The sequence below is a fragment of the Panonychus citri genome, unplaced genomic scaffold (genome assembly GCF_014898815.1).
Source record: "Panonychus citri isolate SS breed McGregor unplaced genomic scaffold, ASM1489881v1 Contig00099, whole genome shotgun sequence".
Lineage (NCBI taxonomy): Eukaryota > Metazoa > Arthropoda > Arachnida > Trombidiformes > Tetranychidae > Panonychus > Panonychus citri.
Genome location: NW_026515504.1, coordinates 87,634 through 109,042, shown reverse-complemented (window position 1 = coordinate 109,042; position 21,409 = coordinate 87,634). Strand labels below are relative to the sequence as shown.

The following is a 21,409-nucleotide window of genomic DNA, read 5'->3' as shown; positions in this document are numbered from 1 at the left end:
GAAACTTGATTGTGATTTTCAAAAAAAGTTAACAATTAACTAGACCTTAGTTAACAATATCACGGGTTAACCAACTTAATTGAACATTAAGTTTTTGAAATTGTCAAAATTTCACCAAATGATTAAGATGATTTAATCGGTTGATTAACTGGCAGCTATTATTATTGAATTTAAACAAAACAATCAGGAACAATTAAAATTGATTGTTTAAGTTTGTTTATTATTAAATATTAAATATTTTGTTTTATTACATTAATTGACTAATTGTTTTCATAATAAATAGATTGATTGATTTGTGTTATTATTAGTTAGTTAATTGTTGATTTCTGATTAACCATGAATTTGTCTATGATTATTTTTAACCACAAAAAGAGTCTCATTTAAATCAGTTGGTTTAAATATCGGACTAATTGTGGTTGTTGTGGTTCTGTGTGAAGGAGGGGAACCGGAAACAGGATGTACCATGTTGGGTTTACCATGAGGATGAGGTGATCGACCCAATTCAAATTCCTCATCTGAATTTGAGGTGTGAGATGAAGGTGAACCCCAACTAGCAGCATCATCATCATTGACACTCATTGATTCACCATTAACAGCACCAGAGTCGTGATCTGTTAGCGATGAAGATTCTGATGGTTCTTGATCAACTTGTGGTTGTTGTGGTTGTACCTGTTGTTGTTGTTGTTGTTGTTGGGTTATTGATGACCAGGAAGGGGTTTTTGTTGGTTGAAATGTTGGATATGGTTTATAAGATGGTTTTGTTTTTAAAGGTTGATTAAATTTCACATCGTTATTAACTTTACTTGGTGTTGTTTCTTGGTGTTGTTGTGGTTGTGGTTGTTGGGATTGTGGCCTCTTTTTGATACTTGAATAGGGTTTTTTGAATGAACTTGAATCAGCTGATGATGTTTTGATTTCATCAAAACTTGATTGTTGTGTTTGACTAGGTGATGATGATGAACACAAAGATGATGCTGTAGATCCTGACTTACCTGGATAACATGTTGGCTTAGATTGAGGTTGATGATGATTTTTTGTTGATTGACTTGATAATAAAGGTCTTAATGATGTGATTGGTAACATTGTTGTTGTTGTTGTGGTTGTGGTGGTGGTGGAGGTTGTTGAATGTGGTGGAGTTGATGGTGAATCAGCTGGTTTTGTGCGATTATTTTTCAAATGAATCAAATAGTTTTTCTTAATTGCTGTCTCGTATTCCCTTGGATCATCAAAACCAGGAATATAACCCGAACCAGTACCAGTACAAGAACGAACTGGTTGACCATTTTTACTTAGATCACAAGTTCGACCAAGATCTTGACAATCAGATTCATGATCACATCGAGCTAGAGAAAAATAAGATTAAACAATTAAATCGATTGATCAACTATTAAAATAATTAATCACTTACGTCGACAATAGAAACAGCCCAAGTAATTGGTTCCTTTGAAAGCGGGAATGAAATTACAATCCCGAGATTCTCGAGATCGACAATGTCCTTCGTCCACATGAAGAGACTCACAGACTCTTAAAACGTTACCGAAAAAGTGTCCAACCTCATTATCTTCATTAACACCTTAGAATTTTGAAAATAATTAACAATCAAATAAACTGTCACAGTGAATGATGATTAATCTTACCTGCGGCTTGAAGAGCATCTTTCTCATCAAAACAACAGAGACACGTTTGAACACCTTGAGCGGTGAACGATGCCCACGAATGGCCTCGTCGAGAACACTCATTGAGAGAGGTTTCCTGGCATCCACGTTGATGACAACTTCGATCTGGATCGAAAGCACGACTTTCAATTGTAACAATACAATTAAATATGACAACAATGATAATCAATGGATAACAATTAACTGGGAACATGATGACATATAATATTTGTTTGTTTCTTTCTCAACTTCGATGTTTGTTTGTTGGTGACTGTTTCAATGTTTCGAGTCTCATTGATGTGACAATTAATTGTTACAACATTTATAATGAAATAATTTACGAGGGACACGGAAATGATCATTGATTTGATTGTGTTGACTGTTTAATTGTGATGATACCCGACGACGAGAAATTTGCTGAGCCACCGTTCTAGTTGTATGAGAAATGAAGTAAAAAAACCTTTCCAATTGATTCACTTTGATTGTTGAGACCAATTAATAATTAAAATGAGAATCGGGAAAGCCCAATGTTGAACCAAATTAACTTAATTTGATTAACTTAAACTATTATTTTGAATATAAGTTATTATTACATTGATTTGACTCTATTTCTGTTATCGGAAGTACATTTTAATTCATTATCCAGGTTAGTTAATCAATTGTCATTTTCTTCAACTTAATTGTCGCCATTAAATTGAACAATTTAAATTTAAGTTTACTTTCAATTTGAATTTAATAAAAAAAACAATCTAATGAGACAGCTGATTAACTAACTCGATTACTTTGATTAATTAGTTAATTAATTGGTTGATGAAATGTTTAATAACTTTCTCAATTTGTTTACATATCCTTAATTGTTGCAGTTAATTAGGATTAATTTATTATTTCAATGTTTTCATTAGTTAACAAAAAACAATCTCAAAAATAAGATTTAAAATTAATCCTCTTTTTAAATTGTTTGCACTTTTTTAATTTCCAATCAACTTGAATTTAAATTAAACTTCCGGGAACATTTGTTATTTACACTAAATTGAATAACAATTAATTAATCATTACAATTTATATAAACCAATAGATTTCATTTTGTATAATAATAATGTAATTGAATTGCAATTTGATTAGATTTTAATACTTTACACAATCTTGTTAAATCCTTGATTCAGTTGTAAATCTAATCAGTTGATTTGTTTGTTTCCATTTTATTTACTATAAATTATTTTCCATCAAATCAACAATTTAACAACAATTTACATGTTCAACTACAATCACGTAAGGTATTAACTAAGTTAATCATCTTGTTAAACAACAACAAGATAATCGGCCAAGTAAACAATTAAATCAATATTTGCTATTCAGTTTTTAAGGATTGGTCACTTATCGGTCAATTGTCACCATGAAGTTCAATCATTACGATTTTGGGTTAACTTTGATCAGTTAACTTTTTCAACAATCAACTAATTGTTTCTTAATTGTTTTTCTAATTACAGACGAGCCTTGATATTCACATTTCCATACAATGTTATCCATCTATTTCGTAATTTATTGTTGGCAATTAGTTTATCGATCTGCACGGGAATCATTTATTGGCACGTTCGCATTGGACGTGAACAAGAACATCTCTGGGACCGTATTGGACTTTATCACGTTATTTTGGCGATAATGCCGATTCCCTTGTTCCTTGTTGAGATTAACGATGGTAAGTTAATCAATTTGCTAAATCAAGACGCGAATCAGAGTTAATCCTCAACGAAAGTGGATTAATTTTGATTCACTTGTGTTGACAATCATCTCAAATTGAATCATCATTTTCTGTATTCCTATTGTATTATCTAAGATTCATCAGTGATAGCAAGTTAATTGTTGACAGTTAATCAATGATATACTTTCAAATTAATCATGTAAAGCTGAAAATTTTGCTCATTGCTGTTTATCCTTTTCTTGATTGTATTAAGATCAACTGATTTGATTGATTGATTGACAATCGGTTTTAAATTGTTCATCTAATATATAATTTTGCAACCGGTTTGATTGTAAGACCAGTGATGAGATTTACTGGTTGATTAAGTGGTTAATCATTTTGAGATACACCTTGATACTTATTACCTTTTTGATATTGAACATTTTAATTTAAGACTGAAAAAGTAATAGGAATCAAATTTTTGAGAAAAAAATTCTTTTTCTTCCTCTCTCTCTCATCATTTGCTTCCGCTTCCTGTTTCCAATCAATATTATCATGATTATCTGTTTAATTTTTCAGCTCACAAGGAAAAAAAGTTTGCCCTTAACGAGATTAAGATGCAATTGTACTCGAAACCCTTGTACGTGTTTTCCAAGATACTTTACACGTTACCGAAATCGACATTGATTTTCATGGGCTATGCTATTCCGGTTTCTTCCATGGCTGGACTTCAGAATAATCTACTTATCTATTTGGTTCTGATTCTTGGTTATCTTCACATGATCCGTATGATTGCTCTTTCAATGGCCTGGACATTTGACCGCCGTTCAACGGCTTCATTAGCTTTCGGAATTATATTTTCAATTTTTACTCTCGCCGCGGGAACAACTTTCCACTATAAGGATTTATCGATAATTACAAAATGGTTACACTCAATTTCACCGATTAGATATACTCATGAGGTGCTAATTGGTTGGGAATTTAACAATAACTATACAACAACAGGTAAATCAAATACTCACACTGATTCATTATCATTTAGCTTTAAGATGATTAATGTAACTATTTTTGCTCTTGTTTAAACTCAAATATTGTTTTCTGTTATTATACTGAATTAATGTATCATCAGGTTGGTGAAAAAGGTAAATGTCATCTCTTGAATCGTGAGAATTAACCTTTGGAACTTTAAATGCTATTCTGATGGGATAACATTTCAATTCTTCATGATAAATATAATCTTAATTTCTTTTCTCCATCATTTATTGATGAAACTTGAATTTAGTTTGTTTGTTGTTGGAAAAACAGTATTGTAGTTGAATCTCTTTATCAAGTTGACCATTATTCTGAACTTTATGAATTCAATTTCATTTCCTCGTTCATCATGATGATTGAGAAGATGAACAAGAGAAAAGTTCATCTCTTTCCAATTTCTTTCTCTCTCTTCTTATATTCTTGTAATCATTTCCTTTTAGTTTATCCTGAAATCTTTTTTTTTTTCATACAGAATTGGATTGAATAATGGTGAGATTAGTGAGAAATTAGTTAATTTAAACTATTACATAGTGATAATCATGAGTAAAATGATAATAATGGCGATGATGATGATGATGATGATGTGTTAACATTGTTATTTGATGAGGGAAACTTCAGGTAACTTGTTTACAAGAAAAACGAAAGAAAATAGTTAACAATTGAAATGGAAGAGTGAAAATTGTAACAATCTGATAATAGTGATTAACTTGACGTAATTATATCAATATCTTCATTGATTGTTACATCTTCTCATAATCATCTAAAACCTAAATAATAATAATCTGTTGATTGATTTAAACCATTTGCCTGGTTTATAATTAGTTATCATAATGATGATGATGCTTATTGATTGTAACTAAATTGTTTCCTTTGTTTTGATTCCCATTCAGGTCCATCTTCAATTTCATCATTTGCTTATCAGTGTACACATAATCCAATCATTCAACAAGAAAACGCCATTCTAATTAAAGCTGATTGCGGTTTCCAACAACGAGAACATATATTACGTTGGTTTAATTATAAATCACCAGGATCCGATTTAATTAAATTAATTTCTCAGCCATTTATCGCTTATTCAATTGTCTTTGCCATTTTCCTGATCATTGGATCTTTGTCATTCTGTTTGATTGCCAATAAGAAAAAGAAAACTAATATTAGCTCATTAACAAACAATTAAGAGAATTAATTTTTATAATAATTCTCATTACAATTTAATTTTCTTACCTTTTTCTCTTAATTTCTTGTTCCTTTTGTTTTAATCAGTCATTTTCACCTAATTTCACCCAATAGATTCCAATGAATGTACAATAATCCCTTTCGATTTCTGATCTAATCCAAATTTAGATTTAATTTTCCTCTTTAATCCTTTAATCCAAAGTGATCAATTTCTTTAAGGTCCTTTGGCTTTTTCTTTCACTTTGTACAATTTTCATTTTCTCTTAATTAACTGCACCACTAATTCACAATTAATTCAAAGTTTTCTTCTCCTTTTCTCCAAAATTGTATTGAACCAAATTCAACACAATAATAATTATTAATAAATTCAACGTTTTAATTATGACGAAATTGATTGTTAAATTTATTACACATACATACAAATATAAACACTTTTATAATCTGTAATCAAGATCAAGAGATTTGATTCATCATTAATACCAACCTATTGTGATTACCTACGAATATAAGATTAAACCAACTACCTGGATGTTCAATAGGTGTTTTAAATTGTCTGTGGTGTTAATTTTTCCTCGTTTGATTTAATTGTTGTTCACATTATGGAGCCTTTTCAGTACCAAGAGGAATTGGATGAACCAAACAAAAGGATTGCCATTCGTCGTGCAGTGACTGTATTGGTGTTTACGTTGATAATAATCTTGGTGTTTCTATTGATTCTGTTAATCCTTTGAGCATTGAACGTTCAATGTTGGTCATTAATATTAACAGTAATGTGAGAGATGTTGAATCACCACGATACGAGAAGATTTGACCAAAGAAAAATCGAGTTGAGGAAGATGATTAAAAGAGTTGAATTCGGTCAAATGATTGATGGAACGAGTCCAGAATTCAATCGAGGAAATGTTTTGATCGATTACGAGGCCAATTTAGATACGTGTAAAACGATTTTAAGAAGATGTGATTTGATTTGTAATCGTGTTGATAATTGTATAAAAGTAAAGAGATGAAACAATTAAACAGCAGTTCCACGTTCCAAATTTTGTTTGATTTCGGTTGTATATTGACCATAAAATCTTTCCAATTTCTTGTTAAATCTCATGTTTCTTTCATTGATGAAATCGATATCAGCATCATCATCGTACCTTCGGCGACGACTAAACTTGCCTCTCTTTTCTAATTGTTTGTCCAAATCTTCAACCATTCTATCAATTCCTTCTTTAGTGTCTTTAAAGGTTGGATCAAACATATCTTCCAGTTTAGGATAAAAGGCTTTATCACCCATGGTCTTTTTAACATCTTCGTAATCCTCAAGATCAGGTTTGATATTTTTCACCAATCGTTGATATTGACGAGCAGTTGCAGCTTCAAATCCAGAGAAACCTGGGTCAACATTTCGTTTGGCTTGTTTCCTTTTTTCAGACTTTTCCGCTTCATCAGCTTGAATATTCAACATTTTAACTCTATCATAATCTAATCCTTTCTTTTTAGCTTCTTCTCGTTCAGCCTCTTCATTAATCTTGTAATCGACAAACTCTTGTTTCCTAGCCCAGTTTTTAGGTAACTGAGACTTTTTATATTCCTCGACGACTTCCTGGTGATTCTCTCGAATAGCCTCAGCCTTGAAAAAACAAAAAAAGAGAAAACAAAAACCAAAAATTAACAAAAATCAACAGAGATAATCAAGATAACAAAGTCAAAAAGAGAAAAAAAAATTTTCTATTCCATTCAAAACTTACCCTTTTCTTACCAAGTTCCTTCAATTTCTCAAGCCTGGCGCGTTTTTTATCACCCGCACAAGACGATGAAGACGATGGTCCAGCAACAAGACTCATAGTATAAACACAATTAATTAAATTAATTAATTCAGAAGATAAAGCAAATGAAAAACAAAAGATAAAATCTTTTGACTTGAACAAACATAAACAACTATGAGTCATTCGAGTCATGGTAACCATGGAAACGGCGATCAACCAATAGGAGCGCTTACATTTGTTAACCGTTTAAAATATTCAAAAAGAGTAAATTTTTTGAGTGAAAAAATTTCTTCATCTTGATGATCTTAATTAGATTTTGTTCTTTTTTGTTTAATTAGATTTTTTTTCTTCATCGCAATTTGTTACAGGTTAATTATCTAGAATCTTAAGTTGATGATGATTAAATCGCGAAAACAAGTTAAACTCAAACAAACGTCTAATGCTGACACTTTGTTCAAATTACCAGTTCCTATTCCAGAGCCACCAAGGGTAAGTAGGCAACACAGATTCTCACTTATCCTTTCCTGGGTTTAATTTTTGTCTCTTTTTGAATTTAATTAATTCATTGTTTCAATTCATTTTCAGGTAAATAATTTATCTTATTTTAAATTGATTGTTCTGTTAATTTGTTCAAGATATTGTCAAGTTTATTTGTTTCTTTTGTTGAACAGTTTTACCTGACAGATGAACACATGACTTTTTCCATTGCTATGGAGATGATTTCTTTGTTTTCACTAATTGTTTTCATCCTTTATAATTTAGTTTTTCTGCTAATTTACTCTAATTTGGGAATTAGATTTTAGAGATTTATGAGAATGTAATGGTAGTTTTGTACATCTCTTTTGATAATCTGGTTTCTTTTTAATTTGATTAGTACTTTTTGGGAAAAAAAAGTGTTGATTTTTCTTTTCTCTTTCTCTACTTTTTTTCTCCATCTCTATTATCCCGCCAAAGATGGTGAATGTTAAACCCTCAGTACCTGATCTCAGCATTAACTTTGAAGACGAGAAAGAAGAAGCTGCTCATTTAGGACTAAATTTCGATTATCGTCAACACCGACCAGAGGTGGAAATGATTGGTAACAAATCACCTGATTATAAAGAAATTGAAATTCTTAATGAAATAGCCCGGATAAACCAGAGATTACAACTCAATGGATTGAAAGATAATCATGTAACAAAGGAAACCTCACCAAGAATACCTACCAGCAGGAATGGAAAGGAAACAAGCCCGAAAGAAAAAAGTGCCAGTCGATTTAGTGTTAGTCCAAGTTCATCTGGAAAATCTTCCAGAGACTTGGTGTATGATTTTGCATCTTTGAATGCAGCCATGAAAAAGCAAGATGAAAAAATAGATAAACTTGCTGATAAAGTTCAACTACTTTTAAGTTTAACTTTTAAAAAAAGAGAACCAGAGAAAAGATCTATTGGTACAATGACCAATTTTCCCGTTAAATCTCGACCAGATAAAAGTGTAACCCCAAGAAGAGTTTCAGAAAGATCGAAGAAGAAAATCTCTGACAGTGGACTAATAACATCTGAGAGTGAAAGTCGATCAGATGGAAGTGAATTGCGATCTCGATCAAAAGTGAGGGAAGAATTTTATGAGAAAATTTTACGAAATGTTGACCAAAGGCTATCAAATAGTCGAAGTGAACAAAGTGATTCTCTCAGTAGTAATTCACCTCCCCGAGTGAACCGAAGTCTTCCAACATCATCAAAAACAGCCGATGAATTTGATCTAATCAATAAATTAGCTGAAAAATATCTTAAAGATGTGAAAGGAGAAAATAACAACAACAATAATAATATGAAAACATCTCGTCGAGGTTTAATCAAGAAAACTAGTCTTTCCGAAGGAGAGGAACAAAAATTAAGGAGAAGCAAAAGATCATCTCGCCATCATCATCAACCTGTAACCGTCTCTGATTTTACGGAAGAACCTTCGATAGGTGCTGTTAATTACTTCGAAAAATATGGTTTATACGACAATTAAATGCAAAAAGAAAAATTTCCAATATTAATCAACAAATTCTCTTCATGATGTTCATTCATAATCATCGAATCATCTGTTACTTTCATCACTAATTTAACCGCATCATCATATTTTCCTCATATTAATCAGATATTTTCTAATTTGTTTGCCAACCTTTTCATCTTCATTCTGTAAATTATCAATATCTAAATCTAATTGTTGAATTAAAACAATGATGACACTAAATTAATTAAATTTAGTTCCAATCAACTCGAACCAGAATTTTTACAAAACAATAATAATCTAATTAAAATTTTTTTTCCAATCATTTAAAACACGACAAAAAAATTCATTCATCTATCGGCCATTGTTTTCATCTCATTAATTGTTCATCAAACTAACAATTAAAAATGAAATCGAAATTGAGAAAATTAAAAAGGAACAAAAAAGAATTTGAGTTTCCCGCCTTTTCCAATGTTCTCTTTCTTTTCCCCGTCTTTCTCCCTTCTTTCATTTTCTCTTTCTATTTTGTGAGTTCTCTTTCTTTCTACAAAATAAAATTGTCTTTCTTTTTTCTGTCATTTCTTTACTCGCAATTGTTTTCAATTTAAATAATTATCGTTTACTAATTAACCTTAAATTTTTAACCTTTAATCGTAATTACCTTTACAACAACTTCTATTTAAAGTGAAACCTTTGGTCTAAATCTTTTTTGCTTTTAACTGATTTTCTTTTTTCTTTTCTCTTCTCACTTTACTCTTTTTCTCTTTTTCTCTTTTCTATTTCTCTCTCCCTCTTTCTCTCTCTCTCTCACTAGTGTGTGTGTGTATGTGTAGTAGTTGCTGCGCTTCACGGTTTCTGTTTTTAGTGTATCAATTTTGATTTTTCTCTGGTTAACAATTTAACCTCAACTCAATTTTGTTTTGTGTACCTTCACCTTTACTAAATTAATACAGTCCAATGGCTTTTCGACGACCTTTCTTCAGTGAAACTCCTTATTATCGATCTGATATACAGAATTCACCAAATTTTAGAAATGATGCTTTTAACATGAGACCCGGGCCACCTCCACCTTCAACCTTAGACTTAAATAGGGGTAACCCTCTTTATCTTAGTCCATTTAATGATCATAAAATGTCACAAGACGTCAAGTTTAATCCTAATTTCAATTCTTACGGAGCAATCAGGAAAGATCCACCAATGTTTAGCGGGTTTGAAGGTATGTATTTTTATTAATACAATTGATGATAGAAATCTTGATAAATATGTATTAGTCTTTTTATCTCTTCTTCTAGTGATTGTCTTTTTTTATGACAAACAAAATCAAAGATTAAATTACATAGTTTGACAGTTTGTGAAGCAAGTTAATTTACCTTCACAATTTGAGAAACAAGATTATCTTTTTCTCAAAATGATCACGCTACTGTCATGATAATCTTGCGGTTCTCGGAACACATTGGATAACATTTTATTGCCATGACTCATTATTCTAATTCCTATGATCATTGATACTTATATTTTTTTTGTATCTACTTTTTATTTCTCTTTAGGTAATAATCGCCCTTTATTTTCGGGTGGACCATCAGGCTATCCAGAACCACCATTCCTTGAAGAACCCTCTGTTAAGCGTTTTAAGCAAACCTTTCCCCAAAGTACACCTCGTCAATTTGTTAATAAAGGACCTGCTGCAACAATTCAACAACGTAATCAGGGTGGAATTAAACCTCCTCTAGACAAGCCGAAACCTCCACCACCTTCACTGGAAAAGTTACAATCTTTGGAGAAAAGTGGAGTTCTTCCAACCCCTGATAGTGCTGGTTCCTCATTCCACTGTTTCTATTGTGATGCTTTCTGTAATTCCTTAATTACTGCTGAGTGTCACATCGATAGTCCTAAACACAAGAAGGTGATTCACTTAAATGCTTCAAATTTTTTTCCATCAAATCTTTAACCTTCTGTTTTTTTTATCTTTTTAGCATATGACTGAACCCAATGAGAAATTACAAGGCGTTGATTTAAAATTCGTTATGAAAACTGACAAAATCAGTAAGTTCTCTATTAATTTATCTTTTCGACGTCGCTTTGTCTTATACTAATATCTTTTTCCTTTCCAATTTCAACAGCTGATGTTAATATATTAAAATCTCGGAAAGAAGAATTGAAAAAATTGACAGATGACCAGAAGACCAGATATGCCGAGCAAATGATTCGACTTAAAAATGGTGTTGGTGGTGAAGCATTTTATTGTCTGGTACGCTAATTGGCATCTCTTTTCTTGGCAACAATTAATATCATTCAAATTGATCTAATTTATTGTTTATTTATTTCCATAGCTTTGTAATAGTCCTTTAAACTCACCAAAGGTCATCGATCCTCATATCACGAGTTTACGACATATAGCAGTAAGTTATTTGACCAGTACAATTTATGTAACCAAAATCAACTAATTTTTCCATCTTCATTTCTATTTAAACCTTACAGTTCTACGAAACTCATAAAACTGAAATTGAAAGTAAGTTGAAATTTCACCAATCGATTTCGATAATTGTAATCTCACTTTCTCTTGTCATCTTTGTAGAAGCAGAAAAGGAAAGGGAGGAAGAAGCCAAAAAAGAAAAATCTGATGGACCAACTCAGGACAAAGTTACATTAGATGAGCAGCTCAAATTGGTTAAAGTACCAGTAATAGGTACGTGATTGTGCAACAATTTATGCCGCTATCAATTCACAATGACAATTTAGGCACAAACAGATATGATCCTTTATATGGGTTAATATTTTTCTTTTTAATTGATATTAGGATTGGAAGAGATTGTTGAATACATCGATCCAGAAAATGAAGAGATGAGAATCTACGAGTGTTCATTGTGTAAAGTCTTTAATAATGCTGCAACCGTCGTAAATCATGTTATTGGATTTAAACATCGAGTTAATTACATTGTGAGTAAAAGTTAAAATAATAAGTTGAAATAATCTTGAGTTATAACTAATATCTTGATAAATATTTTTACCTTCTATAGAAAAAGGCTCGTCCATTAGAAGCTTGGAGTTTCAGTGAAAGAACTCGAGAGACAATGTCTCTTGCTCAAGGAAAAGCAAAAGAGATTGAAGAAGCTGATGGTAGAAAAAAATGGACCGTTAAAAATGAGAAGCCCAAAATTCCTCCAAATGTATCGGTTAGTCCTACAAAGAAGGTAAATCTCAAAGAAATCAACGAACAATCGGTTCCTTTTGAAATGAATGGTCCAAGTGTTCTCGATGTCTTTACTAATTACAAAATTGAAAGTGACTCGGATGCTCAGAAAGCAGTTGAAATAGTCAATTCATTGATTGACTCTCTTCTCAAGTACAAGTTGAGCAAGTTTCCCGCCGAAATGCGAACTGTATTAGCATCTAAACTGATCAGCGAGGGAATCAAGACAAGTCTAGATAAACATTTGGTAAACGGTGTTACAGAACCAGAAGAATCAAATTTAAAGAGTGATAAATCAACCGTATTGGCTTAATTAACCACAAACATCATATTTAATCACCTTTTTCTTTTTTGGTTCTGGTAACAAAATTAATCCATCTAAACTCTTACTATTACTTCATTCACCACTTTGCTCTCTCTCATCTATACACTCGACAAAACTACTATCGACGACCAACTTTATACTAACCTCAATCTCACTCTTCTTCTATCCCTTTGTCTTTTTCTCTCTCTCTCTCTCTTTTCTCTAACTCCCTTCTCATATTTGTCAATGACAAACTTTATGCAACCCTTTCCAAATTAGTGTATTATCTTTTGTTCAAAAATCATTTTCTTAATTCTCAATCAAACACTTAATGTAATGGTTGTTTAATAATCACTGAATAACTTTCTTTTTCTTTCTCCAACAACAACAAAAATTCACCAATTTATCATCACCTTAATCATCTTCTCTCGATCATCACTCTTGACATAATCATTTTCATCATCTATCTACTCACCAATGGATACCCAATCTGAGAGAGAAACAACAATGGATTCTACTCCATCACTTGACAAAAGAAAAATATAACTGTAAACAACCATAAAAAATACCTATGTCAAATTGGAAGACAAAGATTATCAACAATTAACTTACAAAATCATCTTTTCATCATCAACCATCAGCATCTTATAGATTATCACGGGTTCTCTTTTTTTCTTCGTCCTCTCTCTCTCTCTCTCAAGATAAACTTACACAAGTTGTATTACCTCATGGAAGGATATCTATCTCTCATCAATAATCAACCATCAGTAATAATTCAGGAAAAAATCAGTATCTAATATCCAGGAAGCCAAATAAATTAATTAACCGTCGCAACAGTAAAAATCATCATCATTCCTTGAGAAAACAAAAAATCACTTAATCCAAACATGAAAATTTCAGTTCATTTTACCATCAAACTCACTTGACAACAAAAGGAAAACAAACAAACAAAAACAATTTAATATCTTGTCAATTTCAACAAGTCATCTTTTGGATTTCATTAAAAACAATTAATTAAATTAAACATTTTCACGATTCACTTTTTATTGATTTAACTCAAAGAAAACAAATGGGCGCAACTGCGCATGCGTCGAATTTTCTATTCCATTGACAAGATTGACTTGAGTTCCATTTTTGAATGGATGTTGTTTCTATTTTGATTCCTGCCATTTAACTCAGTGTTTAAATTGTTCTAATGTCCAAACACTCAAGTTCAGCCATCCATCTTACAAGTGACAAGAAACCCAAAAAATATTTTCTCAATTTGAAAGATGACAAACGTTTACCTTATCCGATTCCATTGAAAAACTGTTGTAATCAAATCCAATATCCTTTGGATGCTAAGAGTGATTCGGTTGTTTATTTTAATTGTTACATTAATTACGAGGAGAAATGCTGTGAAATTCGTGACGAGTGTTCAATCCAAGCTCTATACTACCATGGCTCTTTCGGTAAAGGTTCACTTTCAAGTAATGCTCCAATTTACGAGGTTGTTGATGAGATTAAAAATCGCCAACGATCAAGCAACAAGTTTATTTGCGAACAGCAACAATCCCTGAACAGAGCTTTTCCTAAACGACCGGACATTGGATCAATTATCGACGATTTATATCGGAAGACACCGTCACCTTCACCTTCGCGTTCATCTTCACCCGTAGCATCATCGTCATCATCAAATTATATCAGACAAATTCCAATACAAAGAGTTGATTTGGAGAAATCAAGAGAGACTCGAGAAACTCTGAGACTCTCATTGGAGGAAACATTTTTTCTCGCTTATTGTTTGGGCTGTTTAACTGTTACCGATCCAAGAACGAAAAGTAAATTAAATTTAACTCAAATTTGGAAAACATTCTCATCGATCCATAGTAATAACGGTGATATGGTTGAATTTGCCGGCTACTATGCGGCCTATCATTACTTTCGGAGTAAAGGTTGGGTCGTTAAGAGTGGAACCAAATTCGGTTGTGATTTTAATCTGTACAAAGATGGACCCGCTTATTATCACGCTCTATTTTCCGTTATTGTGTTTACCCTGAGAACAGATCAATCGATTGGTGACAAATATCCTTCCCGTGATTGGCAATTCCATGTTGGCCTCAATCGTCTAAGTGAAGCTGTTCGTAAACAGGTTGTCCAGTGTTTCGTTATTGTACCTCAACAATTGACCGATGTCCAACTCTCCGATCCAAGGGTAATAACAACATTTGAAATTCGAGTAAGTTGTACAATCGAAACTTGTAAATATTAACAAAAATTTTATTCATTTTTTTGGTTGTTTATTATTCATTTAAATTGATTTTTTTTTGTTTGGGTTTTTTTTTCTACAGACAACCTTGTTGAGGAGATTTAAAGCATCACAGGAAATAACCATCTCTCAAGATTGTGATATTTGATGGTCAGTTTGAGTCTTTTTCTTTGTTGTATAAGCATTTTCACCAAAAGGATCAACTCTTTGTTTTGTCGAGTGTCTTGTTGTATTTAAATAAAAATAATTTATACCAGGGTAATGGATTAATATTGGACTGGGTTAATAATGTAAGTTGTGTTTTTTTTGTGTTGATTTTTTGTTGTTTGTTTGGGGATTTTTGGGCATTTTGTGATCGTAGATGAAAAGGTTCAAATGTATCAACCAAATTGAACAGTTGATCAAAACTCGAAGGTATTTGGCCAATACAATTGTTTTAGCTGCACATTGAGAAGGCTTGTTTTGTTGTTGATTTGATTAATTTCATCTACTATCAGTGATGTTGTTGATTGAAATCATTTTCTCACGATTTTGATGATCATGCAAACAAATTTGTTGATAAAAATTTTTCCCACCAAATGAACGAGAGTTTTGGTCAGTTGAGGTGTAAATGTTTCTTTTGTAAGATGAATCCTTTTAAAATTATAAACAGGTTGGTGATGGTCAATTAAATCAATGATTAGTGAGAAAATCATCCAATCCAATGAATCAATTAGACAACAGGTAAATCAAAACAATCTCGTGTGTCCAATGAATCCACCATAATGATAGAAGAGAGTTGATTTTTTTTGATTTGTCGTTTTTTTTGGCATTGTTATTAATGTTAATTGTTTCTCATTTTGATGAAGTACCAGTCTTGTTGATGATGGAAACAAAAATTGGAGATTCTTGTGTTTTTGGTTGATGAACTTTTCAGTTGATTTGGGTGAGAGAAAAGATTCAATCGGAAAGGTTAAAAATTGAACTAGATTAGTGTATAAGTAATCGGATTAGAAGATAATCAAATTGATCATTTCTCATTTAAGATTATCTCTTTTTTTTTCGTCGTGAGGGATTAATGAAAATTGTCATTGATGAAGATGAAGAGATGAGGAAATAGAGAGAAAGAGAGAGATGAGGAGGAGGGAAAAAATTCAAAGATAAAACAGAAATTGATGATTTTGAGGAAAAAAAAATGATGTGATGAGTTGGTGATGATGATGAACAGATTAATGTTTGATTTGATTTTCTTTAAGGTTATAATAACAGGTTCTGAAGTATTCGATGAATTATATTATGTCATCCGCTATATCCTTTCAAATGAGTTCGTGCAAGACTGAATTTGGACCTGGTACATTTATTCAATTCCAATAGGTTGTTGAATTTTGACCAAATTTTAATGATTGAATTGACCGTCTCATCGTTGTATAACTGTGTCGTTAAACCATCAAGATATTGCAGATTTGGATTATAGAGAGCACAAGTTTTAACAAAATCTAAAAAATCATTATTATGAACAGGAATAGTTAGATGAGTAAGGCTTGGATTATTGATCAATATTTGCATGTAAGCTTCACGGGAGAAACGATGATCAACTTTGGTTGCATCAATTACCAATTGTTTCAGGTTTTTCACTTCAAGTAAACAGCCTAAATTACCAAGCATGTTGTATTTGATTAAGAATATACTTTCAAGATTAGGGCAGTATTCAAGAAGTTTAACAAGATTAGTTTCGTTAATCTTGTCAACACGAGATTGGTAATTAGAGTTGTACTTAGCGTTTTCGATTCTCAATTGTTTCAGTTGAGATCCTTTTTTCTGGAGTAAACTGAGAACAGCATCGTCACAACAATGATTTTTGAATTCAACGCAGGTTAAATTAACACTAAGGCAGGTAAAATCCATGTTAAATCGAGCAAAATCCCAGATGATTAGCTTCTCTAATTTAGTACATCTTTTCAACAGGTCTGACAATTTGGAGTTACTCAGGGTAGGGTGAGAGGCTCGAACTTCCAGACTGACTAAATAGGGTAAATTTCCTGGTAATTTACGAAGATCCCACCAAACAAAATTAGTAAATACCAAAGCATTCAAATGAGTAAGACGTTTACAATTATGTAATAGATGAGCAAAGTTAATCTCTATCTTATGGATTCGAGGTTCAAACATTTTACGAAATTCTGAGGTGTAATAGAGGTGACGAGGATTACATATCTGAATCGGGCAGAATTTAACATATTTAGAGACCACAATCTCGAACCTTTTGCAAACTGTTGATTAAAAATATTTTCCATTCAGAATAGAAAGGAAAGAGAAGAGAGTAGAGGTCATTAGTATTGTTGTTTCAATTGGGGACAGAAAGAGAGAGAGAGAGAGAGAGAGAAGAAAGAAAGAAAGAAAGAGAAATAAATAAGAAACATTTGAATAATGAGAGAATAAAACGAAATTGAATAGAATAGAACAAAAAATTGTTCTCATTTACCTGACTTGAGGCGAAGTAATTCTCTAACATTGGTTAAATTCTTTAGAATTTCAAACATAACGTCATCGTTGAGATCAAGAATCGTTTTACCTCCTTCATAATTATAATTCCAAGTATCATTCATCTCGATAATTGGATCACCAGTAGTTGTAGTTGAAATGATTGGTTTTTTATTCTTAGGGTCACTATTTGATAAATCGTTGTAAATATTATCGTAATTTGGATAGGGAATAATATCGTCCATACCTGAGGGGAAAAGATTAAAAATACCTTGGGTCAAGCAAAATAGAGAAAGAGATAAAGAGAGAGAGAGAAAGAGAAAGAAGATGAGAGGATGAGAAAAAGAAGAAGAGAGAAAGAGTCAAAAAGATGAAGGAAAAAAAATCAAAACAAATAAAAATTAAAAGAGAAAAATTTTTGTAAACATTCAGATAATCGGATGGAAACCGATAAATATCACATAATCGTATTAAAATTATTCCCGAATAACGAGAAAGTGAAAATTAGACAGAGAAGAAAATTAATTCGAAAGAGAAAAACTCGGTAAATGGAAAATATCGCAATTCCTAAATACAAGTCTCACAGATTCGATATTCAATTGGATCTTCTCTCTTACCTTGAGTCTGTTTTTCCAAACAACAGGTGTCGCCCCAGTAGAAAAGAACATTTTCTCTTTCGAACACCAGATGTCCCCATGTAGAATAATCAAACGGCGGTTTAATTGATTGGAATTTGTTTGTGTTTTCATTTGAGTCTCAAATCTTTTTGTAGTTAACAAAAGTGTCTTGTTTTCATTAAATCAAATCAAATCTAATTTGCTTTTTAATTATTATTACCACAAATGGAGTATATTATTTACGTTTACCAATTAATCATTTAGATTAATTTGTTCGCTATTAACTAAACAGATTCACCAATTAAAAGTGTTTCTCTATGTGTGTGTTTTTCTCAAATCAAAATCAGTGATTAATTTTTTTTTCTATTTTTCTTCAATTCTAATATTCTTTTTTATTCTCATTTTCTATTCTATTCTGTGTGTTTATCCCATTAATCTTTTTGTATGTAATTATTTTTTCTTATTTTTACTTTTCTTCTCCTTCCATTATTATGGTTATTTGTGTCTTTAAGAATTATCATTATTTCTCAAAATTCTCTGTGATGAAAAATGATCTCTCTCTCTCTCTTTGAATTTTGAGTAATATTTTGTTATTCAATTTTTTTTTAAAGAATCGATCAAATAACAACACATAACCAAATAAGATTAATTTACTTTACAGTCAAACAATTTACAGGTTGAATTGAGTTTCTATTTGAAATATTTTCATTGTAAAATTTAATCTCGTTCAAAACAATTGAAATGATGACAAAAGAGAAAAGAGCCAATCCAATACAACTGATGATTATGTTTTTCCAAACAATCAAATGGACCAACTGAATAGAAAAAAACTTTCATTGGATTTAGAAAAACGAAAATTTTAAACATTTTTAGAGTAAAAATGGATTAAGTCAGTGGATTAGCCGATAGCCAATACAAAGTAAATAGAAAATATTTCGTTCCTAAATAGAAATTCAATTCAACTCAAATTCTTTCACTGAATATACTTTTTGCTCTTCTTCATTTGTTATAATATTTTACAATTTTCTCTCTTGTTTGTTTTTTTTTTCTTCTAATTCCTCATCAGGTGATTTTGCATATATTCTTTGTTTTGTTTTATACCATCTTCCTGGTTAAATTACCACCATCATCATCATCATGCCTGCTCTACCCAATGTTTATAGTTATTACCCTAAACATATCTTTGAATCTTCCATTCCAATAAACTCTCTCACCTACAAATGCCTTGCTAAATTGGCTACAATCGAGAGCTTGTCAACTGGCTTTCCATTGAAAAGTGAAGTTAAATTAGCTTCTCCACCTTCAGTTACCGTTTCATCTTCTGAAACGCTTCACACAACAACATCAGCAGCAACAACAACAACAACAATAACAACAACAATTAATGACACTACCACTACTCCAACTGGTGCCTCTCTAGCATCACCTTTACCATCAACATCAAATTTTCCATCATCATCATCATCATCGTCATCATCATCATCATCATTACCACATTCACCCTTTTCATCATGTTTACCTACACCATTATCATCATCAACTGTAACTCAATCATCTTCTTCCAACCATGATTATAATGACGATGAAAATAATACTGATGATGATGATGAGGATGATGATAATGATGATAATGATGACTCTCTATCTCCATCACAAGCTATCCCAGCAAACCCATTGGGTGATTTTCAAAATACACCAATCATAATTAGACAATATATTGTTGATTATGTTACCAGGGAAAGATTACAGATCAGTTGTCAATATCTTTGTGATTTACTTTCTGATGGAGGATGTTATTCAATTGATCTGTGGGAGTTGAGCTCCTTTAATCAATTTGGTGAAGCTGAAATGATGAAAATTTTTTCCACAATGAATCAAAATTGTTACAATTTACGTCAATTGACTTTGGGTGGACCAACATGGATCTACAAGTCTCGAGTAGTTAATGGTCCAATGAGAAACCTGTTTAAAGAAAACACTCTAGTTAAATTACGATGCCTTAAATTGCAACAAACCTCTTCACCCGAGGAGCTGATCACAATCTTCTCATCTTGTCCAAATCTTGTCAGATTAGAGATAATTCAACCATCATTGACGGATAAGCAAGTTACTACTGTTTATAGAGAATTACAGCAGACAGAATATAATAAGGTTCGAAATTCTCTTCGTGACCTTCGATTACCTTCTTCGGTTCATGTAGCCGGTTTAATCAAGATGATCAACTTATTTCCAAATTTAGTCTTTCTTAATTGCTGCCATTATGAAGGTGTTTTGGAAGCAATTAAAAGTGAAATGATGACCAAACAAATTTATGGAGATTATGATATTTTACAATTACAACAAGCAGCAAATATATTGGAAAATTTGAGAGGCCTTACAGTTACCAGGCCAATGGGTCGTGATGCGGTCAATTCATTGGTCACCTTATCACCTAATCTACAAGAATTGGTTCTTGAAATAAGCGCTCACATGTTACTATTTCCAATAGCGGAGTTAAAATATTTGGCACGTTTGGCTTTATACAATTCACAAAGTTCTCCGGCTTCATTTCTCCAACAAGTACTACCTCTTTTGCAGCAAACTGGTGATAATCTGCAAGCCCTGGACTTGGAAGGATTTGATGTTGTTGACCTTGCAACTTGTGCCCGATATTGTCCCAATTTGAAACACTTTTCCGGCGGATGGTTCACAATTTTATCCTTTACCCAAGCAACCACAGGTTTAACCATTTCCAAGCAAGAACGAGCCAACCTGCGTAGACCATTTTCACACCTTCAAACTTTACGACTTCGACCTCGAACCCGACACAATGTGGGTGTTAAAGCGATCGTCTATATCTTAACCAATGCTATCAACATTGAATCTATTGAACTTTACTCATGTCCTGATCTCACCGATGAACAACTAATTGGATTGATAAAAAATAATTCTCTTCGTAACCTTCGATCCTTAATCTTACGACATGGACATTTCTTATCTAAATCTTGCCTTAACCAATTAGTACATTCTCTGGATAATCTTAGTTTCCTTGATTGTGGAGCACCATTGCTCTCCAAAGCTGAGCTTAATTGAAAACAAGGAGAGAGAGAGAGAGAGAAAGAAATGATAATTGATGATTGAGTGTTAAGTGATTAAAGTTCTGATTGTAAATATTTTTCTTCATTTTCTCTATTTATTTGATTAATAAATAAAGACGATAATAATCAAGTTGATTGTAAACATAGTATTAGATAGGGAAGAGGAAAATGAAAGTTAATCAGTGTTTGTTTTTATGGTGAAAATTAAATAAAAACTCAAGGATAGAAATACCCAATTAAT

At 31.9% G+C, this 21,409-nt stretch overlaps 8 protein-coding genes across 11 annotated transcripts in view; 5 read left to right on the top strand and 3 right to left on the bottom strand.

Moving 5' to 3' along the window:
- LOC128388438 (ABC transporter G family member 5-like) overlaps nucleotides 1-6,578 on the top strand; it is a 32,902-nt gene extending 26,324 nt beyond the window's left edge. The window contains 3 exon segments of the mRNA XM_053347827.1: nucleotides 3,143-3,351; nucleotides 3,913-4,338; nucleotides 5,256-6,578. Of these exon segments, the coding sequence (XP_053203802.1) occupies nucleotides 3,143-3,351; nucleotides 3,913-4,338; nucleotides 5,256-5,542 (922 nt within the window). The 3' untranslated portion in view covers nucleotides 5,543-6,578.
- LOC128388445 (probable serine/threonine-protein kinase samkC) lies at nucleotides 200-2,019 on the bottom strand. Its single transcript, XM_053347837.1, has 3 exons — nucleotides 1,638-2,019; nucleotides 1,409-1,573; nucleotides 200-1,343 (listed from the first exon to the last, which is right to left on the bottom strand). The coding sequence occupies exons 1-3, from the start codon at nucleotides 1,867-1,869 to the stop codon at nucleotides 331-333; spliced, it is 1,410 nt and encodes a 469-aa protein (XP_053203812.1). The 5' UTR covers nucleotides 1,870-2,019; the 3' UTR covers nucleotides 200-330.
- LOC128388450 (pre-mRNA-splicing factor syf2-like) lies at nucleotides 5,897-7,479 on the bottom strand. Its single transcript, XM_053347845.1, has 2 exons — nucleotides 7,278-7,479; nucleotides 5,897-7,159 (listed from the first exon to the last, which is right to left on the bottom strand). The coding sequence occupies exons 1-2, from the start codon at nucleotides 7,476-7,478 to the stop codon at nucleotides 6,554-6,556; spliced, it is 807 nt and encodes a 268-aa protein (XP_053203820.1). The 5' UTR covers nucleotide 7,479; the 3' UTR covers nucleotides 5,897-6,553.
- A 27-nt stretch (nucleotides 7,480-7,506) lies between these two features.
- LOC128388447 (uncharacterized) lies at nucleotides 7,507-9,515 on the top strand. 3 transcript variants are annotated; one of them, XM_053347841.1, is made up of 3 exons: nucleotides 7,507-7,784; nucleotides 8,058-8,112; nucleotides 8,250-9,515. In XM_053347841.1, exon 3 carries the CDS (start codon nucleotides 8,250-8,252, stop codon nucleotides 9,288-9,290), a length of 1,041 nt encoding a protein of 346 aa, XP_053203816.1. In that variant the 5' UTR covers nucleotides 7,507-7,784; nucleotides 8,058-8,112; the 3' UTR covers nucleotides 9,291-9,515. The 3 variants fall into 3 exon arrangements, with proteins under 3 accessions (XP_053203816.1, XP_053203815.1, XP_053203817.1); XM_053347840.1 differs by lacking the exon at nucleotides 8,058-8,112; XM_053347842.1 differs by lacking the exon at nucleotides 8,058-8,112 and having other exon boundaries at nucleotides 7,744-7,880.
- Nucleotides 9,516-9,839: 324 nt separating this feature from the next.
- LOC128388444 (uncharacterized) lies at nucleotides 9,840-13,803 on the top strand. Its single transcript, XM_053347836.1, has 9 exons — nucleotides 9,840-10,488; nucleotides 10,820-11,175; nucleotides 11,246-11,315; nucleotides 11,393-11,520; nucleotides 11,603-11,671; nucleotides 11,751-11,781; nucleotides 11,848-11,958; nucleotides 12,070-12,209; nucleotides 12,290-13,803. Exons 1-9 carry the CDS (start codon nucleotides 10,230-10,232, stop codon nucleotides 12,773-12,775), a joined length of 1,650 nt encoding a protein of 549 aa, XP_053203811.1. The 5' UTR covers nucleotides 9,840-10,229; the 3' UTR covers nucleotides 12,776-13,803.
- Nucleotides 13,804-13,821: 18 nt separating this feature from the next.
- On the top strand, nucleotides 13,822-15,276 carry LOC128388448 (tRNA-splicing endonuclease subunit Sen2-like). The gene is made up of 2 exons (XM_053347843.1): nucleotides 13,822-14,984; nucleotides 15,097-15,276. Exons 1-2 carry the CDS (start codon nucleotides 13,962-13,964, stop codon nucleotides 15,160-15,162), a joined length of 1,089 nt encoding a protein of 362 aa, XP_053203818.1. The 5' UTR covers nucleotides 13,822-13,961; the 3' UTR covers nucleotides 15,163-15,276.
- LOC128388446 (uncharacterized) lies at nucleotides 15,005-17,879 on the bottom strand. The gene is made up of 2 exons (XM_053347839.1): nucleotides 17,476-17,879; nucleotides 15,005-17,263 (listed from the first exon to the last, which is right to left on the bottom strand). The coding sequence occupies exons 1-2, from the start codon at nucleotides 17,717-17,719 to the stop codon at nucleotides 16,293-16,295; spliced, it is 1,215 nt and encodes a 404-aa protein (XP_053203814.1). The 5' UTR covers nucleotides 17,720-17,879; the 3' UTR covers nucleotides 15,005-16,292.
- A 382-nt stretch (nucleotides 17,880-18,261) lies between these two features.
- On the top strand, nucleotides 18,262-21,246 carry LOC128388441 (uncharacterized). 2 transcript variants are annotated; one of them, XM_053347833.1, is made up of 2 exons: nucleotides 18,262-18,533; nucleotides 19,158-21,246. In XM_053347833.1, exon 2 carries the CDS (start codon nucleotides 19,229-19,231, stop codon nucleotides 21,161-21,163), a length of 1,935 nt encoding a protein of 644 aa, XP_053203808.1. In that variant the 5' UTR covers nucleotides 18,262-18,533; nucleotides 19,158-19,228; the 3' UTR covers nucleotides 21,164-21,246. The 2 variants fall into 2 exon arrangements, with proteins under 2 accessions (XP_053203808.1, XP_053203809.1); XM_053347834.1 differs by lacking the exon at nucleotides 18,262-18,533 and adding an exon at nucleotides 18,653-19,010.
- The last annotated feature ends 163 nt before the right edge of the window (nucleotides 21,247-21,409 follow it).

Bases quoted from the DNA above. Each gene is read 5' to 3' on its own strand.
- LOC128388448 (XM_053347843.1), top strand. From the start codon at position 13,962: ATGTCCAAACACTCAAGTTCAGCCATCCATCTTACAAGTGACAAGAAA. The intron at 14,985-15,096 runs GTAAGTTGTACA...TTTTTTCTACAG, and splicing joins TAACAACATTTGAAATTCGA to ACAACCTTGTTGAGGAGATT.
- LOC128388446 (XM_053347839.1), bottom strand. From the start codon at position 17,719: ATGGACGATATTATTCCCTATCCAAATTACGATAATATTTACAACGAT. The intron at 17,264-17,475 runs GTAAATGAGAAC...TTTAATCAACAG, and splicing joins ATTACTTCGCCTCAAGTCAG to TTTGCAAAAGGTTCGAGATT.
- LOC128388447 (XM_053347840.1), top strand. From the start codon at position 7,689: ATGATGATTAAATCGCGAAAACAAGTTAAACTCAAACAAACGTCTAAT. The intron at 7,785-8,249 runs GTAAGTAGGCAA...ATCCCGCCAAAG, and splicing joins CTATTCCAGAGCCACCAAGG to ATGGTGAATGTTAAACCCTC.
- LOC128388444 (XM_053347836.1), top strand. From the start codon at position 10,230: ATGGCTTTTCGACGACCTTTCTTCAGTGAAACTCCTTATTATCGATCT. The intron at 11,176-11,245 runs GTGATTCACTTA...TTATCTTTTTAG, and splicing joins ATAGTCCTAAACACAAGAAG to CATATGACTGAACCCAATGA. The intron at 11,521-11,602 runs GTACGCTAATTG...TTATTTCCATAG, and splicing joins GTGAAGCATTTTATTGTCTG to CTTTGTAATAGTCCTTTAAA.
- LOC128388450 (XM_053347845.1), bottom strand. From the start codon at position 7,478: ATGACTCATAGTTGTTTATGTTTGTTCAAGTCAAAAGATTTTATCTTT. The intron at 7,160-7,277 runs GTAAGTTTTGAA...TGTTTTTTCAAG, and splicing joins AGGAACTTGGTAAGAAAAGG to GCTGAGGCTATTCGAGAGAA.
- LOC128388445 (XM_053347837.1), bottom strand. From the start codon at position 1,869: ATGTTCCCAGTTAATTGTTATCCATTGATTATCATTGTTGTCATATTT. The intron at 1,574-1,637 runs GTAAGATTAATC...CAAAATTCTAAG, and splicing joins AGATGCTCTTCAAGCCGCAG to GTGTTAATGAAGATAATGAG. The intron at 1,344-1,408 runs GTAAGTGATTAA...ATTTTTCTCTAG, and splicing joins GGGCTGTTTCTATTGTCGAC to CTCGATGTGATCATGAATCT.
- LOC128388441 (XM_053347833.1), top strand. From the start codon at position 19,229: ATGCCTGCTCTACCCAATGTTTATAGTTATTACCCTAAACATATCTTT.